The sequence below is a fragment of the Sinocyclocheilus grahami genome, unplaced genomic scaffold (assembly GCF_001515645.1).
Source record: "Sinocyclocheilus grahami isolate Dianchi unplaced genomic scaffold, SAMN03320097.WGS_v1.1 scaffold54.1, whole genome shotgun sequence".
NCBI lineage: Eukaryota > Metazoa > Chordata > Actinopteri > Cypriniformes > Cyprinidae > Sinocyclocheilus > Sinocyclocheilus grahami.
In genome coordinates this window covers 2,840,225-2,849,913 of record NW_015505233.1, presented here as the reverse complement: position 1 = coordinate 2,849,913, position 9,689 = coordinate 2,840,225, and the positions used below count along the sequence as shown (strand labels likewise).

The 9,689-nt window shown below is 35.6% G+C and overlaps 2 protein-coding genes across 4 annotated transcripts in view; both read right to left on the bottom strand.

Moving 5' to 3' along the window:
• Positions 1 to 3,476, bottom strand: part of slc22a15 (solute carrier family 22 member 15) — an 8,056-nt gene extending 4,580 nt beyond the window's left edge. The window contains exons 1-5 of the mRNA XM_016269717.1: positions 3,244 to 3,476; positions 2,200 to 2,343; positions 1,866 to 1,998; positions 1,309 to 1,473; positions 1,093 to 1,222 (exon numbers count right to left, since the gene is read on the bottom strand). Of these exons, the coding sequence (XP_016125203.1) occupies positions 1,093 to 1,222; positions 1,309 to 1,473; positions 1,866 to 1,998; positions 2,200 to 2,343; positions 3,244 to 3,327 (656 nt within the window). The 5' untranslated portion in view covers positions 3,328 to 3,476. The remainder of the gene's footprint in view (positions 1 to 1,092; positions 1,223 to 1,308; positions 1,474 to 1,865; positions 1,999 to 2,199; positions 2,344 to 3,243) is intronic.
• Positions 3,477 to 7,558: 4,082 nt separating this feature from the next.
• The window catches only part of kif11 (kinesin family member 11), an 11,911-nt gene continuing 9,780 nt past the window's right edge, over positions 7,559 to 9,689 (bottom strand). For 2 of the 3 annotated variants that reach the window (XM_016269714.1, XM_016269715.1), the window contains exons 20-23: positions 8,932 to 9,154; positions 8,681 to 8,847; positions 8,442 to 8,552; positions 7,559 to 8,148 (exon numbers count right to left, since the gene is read on the bottom strand). In XM_016269714.1, coding sequence (XP_016125200.1) covers positions 8,038 to 8,148; positions 8,442 to 8,552; positions 8,681 to 8,847; positions 8,932 to 9,154 — 612 coding nt within the window. In that variant the 3' untranslated portion in view covers positions 7,559 to 8,037. The remainder of the gene's footprint in view (positions 8,149 to 8,441; positions 8,553 to 8,680; positions 8,848 to 8,931; positions 9,155 to 9,689) is intronic. The other variant, XM_016269716.1, reaches the window with a different exon arrangement.

The window sequence follows — 9,689 nt, the reverse complement described above, 5'->3', positions numbered from 1 at the left end:
TATATATATATATATATATATATATATATATATATATACACATACATACACACACACACACACACACACACACACAATATATCTGAAAGCTGAATAAATACGCTTTCCACTGATGTACGGTTTGTTAGGATAGGACAATATTTGGCCGATATACAACTATTTGAAAATCTGGAATCTGAGGGTGCAAAAAAATCTAAGTATTGAGAAAATCGCCTTTAAAGTTGTCCAAATTAAGTCCTTGGCAATGCATATTACTAATCAAAAATTAAGTTTTGATATATTTATGGTAGGAAATGTACAAAATATCTTAATGGAACATGATCTTTACTTAATATCCTAATGATTTTTGGCATAAAAGAAAAATCTATAATTTTGACCCATACAATGTATTTTTGGCTATTGCTACAAAAATACCCCAGCGACTTAAGACTGGTTTTGTGATCCAGGGTCACATATTTAAACAAATAAATAAACATTTAAAATAATATAATTTACACTATGAATTTAGAGATTAACAATCTAGAAATTAATATTTTATTCAGTAAGGATGCATTATATTGTTCAATAAAGACATTATGAACTTTCTACTCATTAAATTTTTTATTTTTTTTAATGTATCACGATTCCACAGAAATATTAACCAGCACAGCTGTTTTCAACACTGATAATAATAAATATTTCCTGCGCACCAAATCAGCATATTAAAATTTTCTGACAATTTTTTATAATTTGTGACACTGAAGACTGGAGTAATGGCTGCTGAAAATTCAGCTTCACAACCATAAGAATAAATATATTTTTTTATATTACATATTACAGAAAACAGTTACTTTAATTGTCTTAATTTACTTCTTCTAAACTTTTAAAAATATTAACAACCACAAACTTTTGAACTGTAGTGTGTATAATTATTTTTGTAATTCCTTCAACAGAACACACACACACACAAAAAAAAACTCTTCTAAACTTTGTTTTTGTTCAAGATATACTTTCACAAATGCTTAAAGTGTCCTAAAACCAACACTAAGTGCAGCTTTACAAAGCACCGTCAGTTAAACAGGAGGTAGCTATCTGACCGCACCGCTCACTTACACACAGAGCAGGAAGAGCAAAAGTCCAGGACAGTTGGCTGCAGCTGCTAGGTTCCGCCACGGCTGAACATAATAACCCAACGCAGCAAACAGAGCGATGCCCACTGCAAAGGTCATATTAGTCAAGGTCCCTGAAACACAGACAATCACATAAGCTTTACATGACTACTGTCAAAAGTAAACAACAAAACTGATTTAAATCTTAATTCATGTGTACCTGTCAAAGCCCAGTAGGACTTCCCCACATATTCCTGAGTAAGAACAAAGCAGACCAACGCCATTCCTCCGTTCATCATTCCCACCAGCAGCCGAGACACAGCAAACACCTCATAACTTGGCGCTAACGCTGTTCCGTACCCAAACAAGACCTCAAAAAACAGACCTGGGAGAGAACAGTTTTAATAGAGGTCACCAGGACAGCAACACATTCAACTGTTGTTTTAGGAAGGTCTAGGCCTTATGTTTGTTTCTTTGCTTTTGGTTTTCAGTTGGTTGCGCATTAAAATCACATGTAAAGCAGTTATAGATGATTAAATAGATGCAAAAAAGAAAAGACCTATCACAAAGCAGTATGCACATATTACAATGATGTAATGCCTCCTTATGAAACATTCTATCAATTGAAACATTTTCCAATTTTAGTCCTACATTACTTAAAATGAACACTTACTATAAGGCTGACATTCTACAATCAAACATTTACCCAGACTGCAGAATTAGGGTTTTACTATAGACTATTATAAAAGAACAGAAACCAGTTCAGCTCCATCTTACTAGTAAGGAAAACCGGCTTCCTGCCAATCTTATCGGAGAGTGGTCCAAACAGGACATTTCCGATCAGCACACCCGCAAAGAACAGAGACCCAGCCAAGTTTACTTTGTAGGCTTCATGCTTAATCAGGTACCACTGCATAAAAAGACCAGAACAGACCAGAATATCAAACAGTTCAAATATGTATGCATATACCTGCTGTCCTGACCAAACACAAAGATTAATAGACAGTTCTTACCTACTTGATATCAAGTATAGGTGAGACCTGTATTTGAAAGGATGAGCCAAGTTTAAGACAAATTAGTTTAATGTGCTAAATTGATGACAGTCTCTTACCTCGGTCACGATTGAGCTGACGTCTTCTGTGAATTTCACACTTCGTGTTATATCATCATGCGGATCTCCAGTAACAGGTTCCATGTGATATTCCGGCACAGCACCCACTAAAATGATGAGCATGGACTGACATGCCATGTAAATCTGTAAAAGCAAGACAAATATTTCAGGTTATTCAGCTTTTAATGATCTAGGCCCAGTGTCCTACCAGTAAATGAACAATATCCAATCTGATCTCAAATCAGTTCAAATAAAAACCCTGATATAGAGATGATCACTAGAATGTTAATATAATCAAATCTTCTCTTTATTATTTCTCATTAAGGCCATAACTCATGTAGGTTATTTCAAATATATTAAAATGAAGGAAAACAGAAACATAAAGTGCATCTTCGAAAGAAACCTTATTACTACATCTTACCTACCAATGCAGTAGAAAAGGATCATTTAGACTTTTTTTATAATGTTAATTGTATCCCTTCTCACCACAAAATAATTTATAACTTCATTTCCATATTCACCTGCTATAGGACAAACAACATTAGACAGATTTTGGTGAGTTTCATAGATTTTTTAAAAATAACTTTAAATCGCTTAAATATGGATGGTTCCATAAACATAATATTTAAGCTACATCACACAAGTTGTAAAGAAATTGTTTGTGACTTTTAGATATTTTTCTTTATATTAAGAAGGTTCTAATAGTTCCATTCCTATCATATTTCAAAATATTTATGACTTAATACTTTTTTTTTTAGACACTATTGAGTAACAGGCAAAGAAGAACACACTTTTTGAAATAGAAGTCTGAAAGGAAATCAAAGCAGGAGATACAACTCTGAAAATTAATCCAAAATATTGCTTGATATAGACATCCCATCGCCTGAAGATAAGATGCAAATATGACATGGCTTCAAAGGTTTGAGCCATCAAATATACATTTTGCATAGATTACTGGCTTGTGTGATCAGAAATATAAAGGAGTTTAACTACACAAACACATGTCTGTCCAGTATTTATAGATTTGCGTCTATCATCTGTTACCTGTAGGAACACCAGGATGGTGACCATCCGCTTCTGGTGTCTACCGAACTCTCCAACCACCTGGTAAGCCTCCTCTAAATCCATTCCAGGGTCAAATCATCCGACTGCATACCATTGTGTGTATATTTACATTCTTAATAATGGCTTTGAGTACAACTGAGGTTTCAGATGTTCCGCTGTAATCTGGCTTCCCTTCGCAGACGCGAAATTAAACCACGTGGTACACAGCGGTCCTGATTGGACGAGAATGTGTTATTCAAACACGTGGTACAGACCGCTGTTCTGATTGGACCTCAGCAATTAACGCTTTGTGGGAAAAGAAATTGAAACGAGCGCTTTTAGTGACCCCATTGTTTGTAATTGGACTAATTTGGACTAAAATGAAGGGTCTAAAAAGTGTTCTCATATTTTTATTCTTTGTATTTTCAAATCAATGGTTATCGTTAAAGACTATCAAATCATCATTATAATCGATGTCATTATTCAGGTGTCAATTATTATCCAGACTTTAGTAGATCGTTCCAGATATACATATTCGGAGAAACAAAGTACGCATTTAAGTTCAGATAGGCCTGCTTTACTGCAAGCAAATCAAAATATGAAAAGCTCTTTTGTGCACAAATGCAGGGACGAGAAAAATCAACCATCAAAAATCGTAAAGTGTAAAGAAAAAACATTTAAAATAACATTTGTAATTTGCGTTAGATCAATGCGTCTGCTAAATGATTAAATGTAAAATAAATCAATAGGATTTAATATTGCTTTTCTACTTGGCTTCTCACCATGGCCCGTATTCACAAAACATCTCAAAGTAGCTCATAACTTGCCGATTTAGGAGAAAATCTTAAAAATAATGGGCGTGTCTATCCTAAATTTAGGACTCCAAAATTTTTGCTCTAAGAGCATTTCACAAAGCGTTTTAGCACTAAAACTAGCTCCTAAATCTGTGGAACGTTAGGAGTAGTGAAGAGGACTCCTAAGTCACTAAGACCAAACCACAAACTAGGCCTATCCTATGGGATCAGATTCCCGCCAAATGTATTGCAGTCACGGATAAAAAAATAACAAGCGTGAACCCAAAATTTAAAAACGCAAGTAAAATTATATTGCACAAAATTGAAAAATGAAAGCAAAGTTTTCAGAACAGCAAACAATGGTCACGGATCAAAAAATAATAAGTGTAAATCAAAAATTTAATAACTTTAACAACATTGCAATCTTTTACAGTTTTCAAACTGGGGTCTGTGTCGTAACCCAAAGCCAGGGGGTCCCGCAAAATAATTAGCTATAATTTTGCTACCGTATTTTCCGGACTACACGTCGCGTTTTTTATCTTCTGAACATGCTATGATTTATATTCTAAAGTGACTTATATAATGCATTTAATGGCAAATAAGCAAAACGTAAACAGGTAAAAGTGGGCACTTCAAGGTTTCTATAAATATATTTCTCATTGTGTGTGACAAGTAGTGTTAGACAGTATCGCTGAGTTTTTCTTCATTTCAGGAAGAGGTATAAGAGACGGCAAGTGCATTTTGTATGTTTTCTTCATTTTACAAAAGTACAACGTTTCACTGTTATTTTGAAGGTACACAAATAAAAAAATAGATCGTTTTGAATGATGTCTTGCTCTTATCTATCACATCTTTCCGCTGATGTGAGGAACCCAAGGAACCCAAGGCGGATCCCGTCATAAACAACAACAACATTGCAATCTTTACATCTCAGCCTCTTCATCATCAAAGTAAATGAGACAACTAAACATACAAAAGGTACTGGTGACTCAATTTAGCTTGTCTTTTGTACAATATGTAGGTTTTGCCGGTCAGCGTGAGCATCGCCATGCCGTAGTGTTTTCCAAACACATTTTTTGCATATGTGAAGGATGTTGTTTAAGTATTCAGATACGAGAGAAGTACAAAACCTTCTTTGCAAAATAAATAGGCTAATAGTTTATCAACCAAATGTTACACCGCGTCTAATGATTCACTCATGGAAATGAGGGGTATGAGAGCCCAGCAGGAGGTTTAGTTTTTAGTTTAGTTTTAAATAAGTTATAGGCTTAACATTTAAAATAAATGTTGTTTGTAAAGAATGGCACTATAATTTATTTTAATGACATACAGTTAAGCAAAACACGAGGAAGTGTTTTTCCTAATATCAGGACCATTGCAAATGTTTACTGAACGGAATCAATATAACAAGAAGTATATTTTTGAGTGAGTTTACTATTAATAGTAACTATTTTCTCATTTTGCTCTATTTCGACGAAGAGTCCAAACAAAGCCACAGCAGAACAGTGTCCTCTACAAGCAACACAGCAGCCTTCCGTATTGATTCACTTTATTCCTCACTAAATGAATCAGCCATTTGAATGAATGATTTAATGTCTTACTCTAAAGATAGTAACTTAGCCACCTACTGGCTGTTTTACTTTCATATTATGATCAAACTTTATATATTTGAAACATTAATATGATAGTGTTAGGCAAGTATATATGTAGCTATGTAAATACACACAATATGCAAATAAATCATTGTGTATATCAAATCCACCTGGCCTCTGTAACTGTTGCACTGTTGATCGTTTTCAATGCAAAAACGTTACATTCATTCAAAATTAAATTCCCGATTGACTCATTTAACGTTAACGGCTCGCCAGGTAGGCGTATCAGTGACAGACAAACACATAACGGTGTCCTGTATGGAAAGATGTTTCCCAGCTGACAGTTATCCATTTTCATCTGTAAAAGTGAACAGAACACTGAGCATCAGCAGCTAATGAGGTGCGTTGGAGAGACGTCACCGCCCCTCTTCATCTGATTGGCTGGAGGAGGAGCTGTCAATCTAGAACAAGTGGACCAATGATGACGCTTAAGCCCGCCCTGATTAACATGAAACTTTGGAAGAAGCAGCGCAGAACGTGGAAACAAGAGTGAAGTGAAAAACAGCATAAGCATACAAAAAGTAAAAATATTTGCAGAAAACTGAGCACAAAAACAATAGAAATATAACCAAGGAAAACATGATTTTGTGTGCAATTCGGATAATTTTGCATTATTTCAGTTTTGTGCAATATGATTTTAAATGTTTAAAGTTGATTCATTCTTATTTTTTTTAAACGCGTTATTACATTTTTGATTTACACTTTTTTTTAATCCGTGACCATTGTTTGCTATTCTGAAAACTTTGCTTTCGTTTTTAAATTTTGTGCAATATAACTTTACTTGCGTTTTAAAATTTTGGTTTCATGCTTGTTATTTTTTTTATCCGTGACTGCAATACATTTGGCAGGAATCTGATCCCATACTATCCTCCCTGCTGAAGAAACCAATAGAAACCATCACAGAAATTCTAATGGTTTCCACTAAAAATACCATTACAAACATTACAAATCCTCAACTTTCAACGATTAAACTAATTAAAAATGGTTTTCTGTAGTGTGTTTTGGGACGTTCCATTAGTGGTTTTAACAAGCCAACAATAGAAGGCGACCAATTACCAGTAGAGACTAACAGGCACCATTACAGTTCCCATTATAACCAGTAAAACCATAAACAATTCTGTGATGGTTTCTATTTTTTTTTTTCAGCCGGGCTAAAATGGCTGTTGCCAGCAATCTGCCTCAGAACAAACATTTTAGAAACACGCTGCATTTATTTGCACATGTTTTACCATGCAATTTTTCCTTTTTGGTTTTGGAGGTTATCCCAATTCCAAATTTTCCAAAAGTTGGGTAAGTAGTAACAGCGGTTCTTACGCCCAGTTTGGTTTTCTTTTACATTTGCATGCCTTACTATCAGCCATGATTATTCTACTGTTTATTAAAAGGCTGTTCTTATGCATATTCACTAATTGTTTATGAGAAGCACACATGTAAGAGGCTGACAATTAGCTGAACATATACTTGTTTAATTAGTGACACTTAGCCTGCATTTTTAAACCTTTATTTGAATATGGCAATATAATATTGCACTCTACAATATTTCTATGAATAAATCTCTGACAGAGACCCCTATCAGCTAATCACGGTGTGCACTGTTTGCAAGTATGCCGACATCATCCATAGCAACAAGGTCAACCCAGCCCTTTCTCTTAGCTTAAGACGTCACGCTATTCCTTAGTAAAAGTTTGTCTCGGCGGCTTTGTGAGTAGGTTTAATAGAAAACTCTTAAGCTAAAAACTTTTACTGCTATTTAGGAGAACTCTTAGTGGCAAGAAAATGTTTTGTATACGGGCCCAGATTTTTACAAATTTGAATGATGCATTTATCTTACACAATACAAAGTTTGCTAAAATAAGGTTACAACAATTCTTACATTTTAATTTTTTTATTAAATGCAGCAATCCGCAAACATGATTTTCTTGTAATAAGAACCTTATGTTTCTTAAATTTGAGGAAAACATACATCTACAAAGAGCACCAATGTTAGTCAACAAACTAAATGCAATAGAAAGAATAAACTTTATACAAACATTTTAAAACAGAACAATACTTTAAAAATATATTTATTGGTTCAAATATGAAGTGGATCATTTTCTTTTAGCTTTTAAATTAAACATACAAATGTTTAACAAAAATCACAAATTAAACGAGCTCTAAACTCTAATGAAACTAACAGAAAAGGTAACAAAAGAAATCACCCTGACGTTAAAACATTATTGAACTGTGAGGAAACAGACATATGAAAGCTAAATACATACATAAGTCATATTTAAAAAGACATACACACATAGTTAAAACAATGCTCTTTAAGACGTACAAGGAAAGAATAAAAACCAGAATATAATTTGTTAATTCTGACACCTGAGTGGTAGTTTAGAACGTGGTGGCGTAGACGTGCTTTCATTCTCCACCTTTGAACGGTTCAGTGATTTATTGCAGTTTTCCTTCTTGCTTTTCTTCTGACAAAAAAATAAAATAAATAAAAAATAAAAGATCAAAGTATTGTCAATAATTGGCAATTTTGCTTGAGGGCAAGACATTTCCCAACACAGATTTGGCAATGGGTTCAGTGTTTTTCACATTGACTGACAGAAAGCTGCTTGGTTCAAGTGACTTTTGTGCGAGATGTGCATCACACATTGCTACATTATTGAAAATATGCAATGGACCTTTTTTTGGCCCCAAAAAATTTTGCTAATGTGACCAGACCTTAAGCCTGTGCATGACAATAAATGGGTCCAAATTGTCTCACCTTGAAAAAGGGAACCCTTCCGTTTTCGTAACACATCAGGTTCTCATCAGAGCATGACTGTTCAGTGACATTTCCGTCACTAGAAACACTGACTTCATCCTCCAGAGAGTCCTAAAAACAGAATTGAGGTTACACCAGTCCACACAAGAGCATCTACAGCTTCTTAATAAAATTTAAAAAGCAGTGTTTCCACTGACTAGCTCCGGAATATGGATGGTCAAAACGTATGATTGTAATACCTGGTCGTGAGGTTTCTCCTCTTCTACCTCTATGACGGTCTCACACTGGCTCAGTGCACACTGAAGCTGCTCCTGCTGAGCTCTGAACTCATCTTCCAGCTCCTCTCGAATCCTCGGCTTGTTCAGCACACGTGGATACACATACTCCTTACGCTGAGGAGTCGTTCCTGCAAAAATACACATCACATCAGTGCCCAGTACACATGGACTACATTCAAAATGTCACATTTCCCTCACAGCTTCTCATGTACCCGTTGGTAAATCTTGCCGCAGCTCTGAGCTGATGAAGTTGTGTACTGTGTCCAGTGCCTCTGTGTTGATGGAGAAGAGGATCTCTTTGTGCTCCTGCAAGGTAGCCGCATCTTTGCCGGTCTGCAATTCCACACGACCCAGGATTCCTTCTACTTCCCGCTGCATGTGACTCAAACGGGCTTCAGAGTCTTTAACAGCTTTCTCACCCTTTTCTTCAACAGACTGCATGCACACATAAGAGCAAAAAAGATTTAGCAAAAAAATAAATTACTTTCTTTAAAGGGGTCATATGATGCGATTTTAATTTTTCCTTTCTCTTTGGAGTGTTACAAGCTCTTGGTGCATAAAGAAGATCTGTAAAGTTGCAAAGACTAAAGTCTCAAATCCAAAGAGATATTCTTTATAAAAGTTAAGAGAGTCAGCCACGCCTACCTAAAAACTTTTATTCTCGCTGTAGTATTGTTGCTGCCGCCGCCATGAAGGTGCTGTGTTTTTCCTTGTGAAAGCGAAACTACTTTGTTTGGTCTTCCAAAAGAGGACGATATCCGCTTCGTCATGCCTGGAGTTGATCAGTGCTGGTCGCGGAGGAAATACATCAACTTTGCGCTGTGGCTTTCACCGTGGACGAAGCGGAGTCCAGCCCGGGGTCGTCACATGTGGTTGCCACAGGCATCACAATATGGTAAGGGGCATAACATTTCCATCACACGCTTAAGGAATTCGGCCAATCACAACGCACTGGATAGCTGGCCAATCA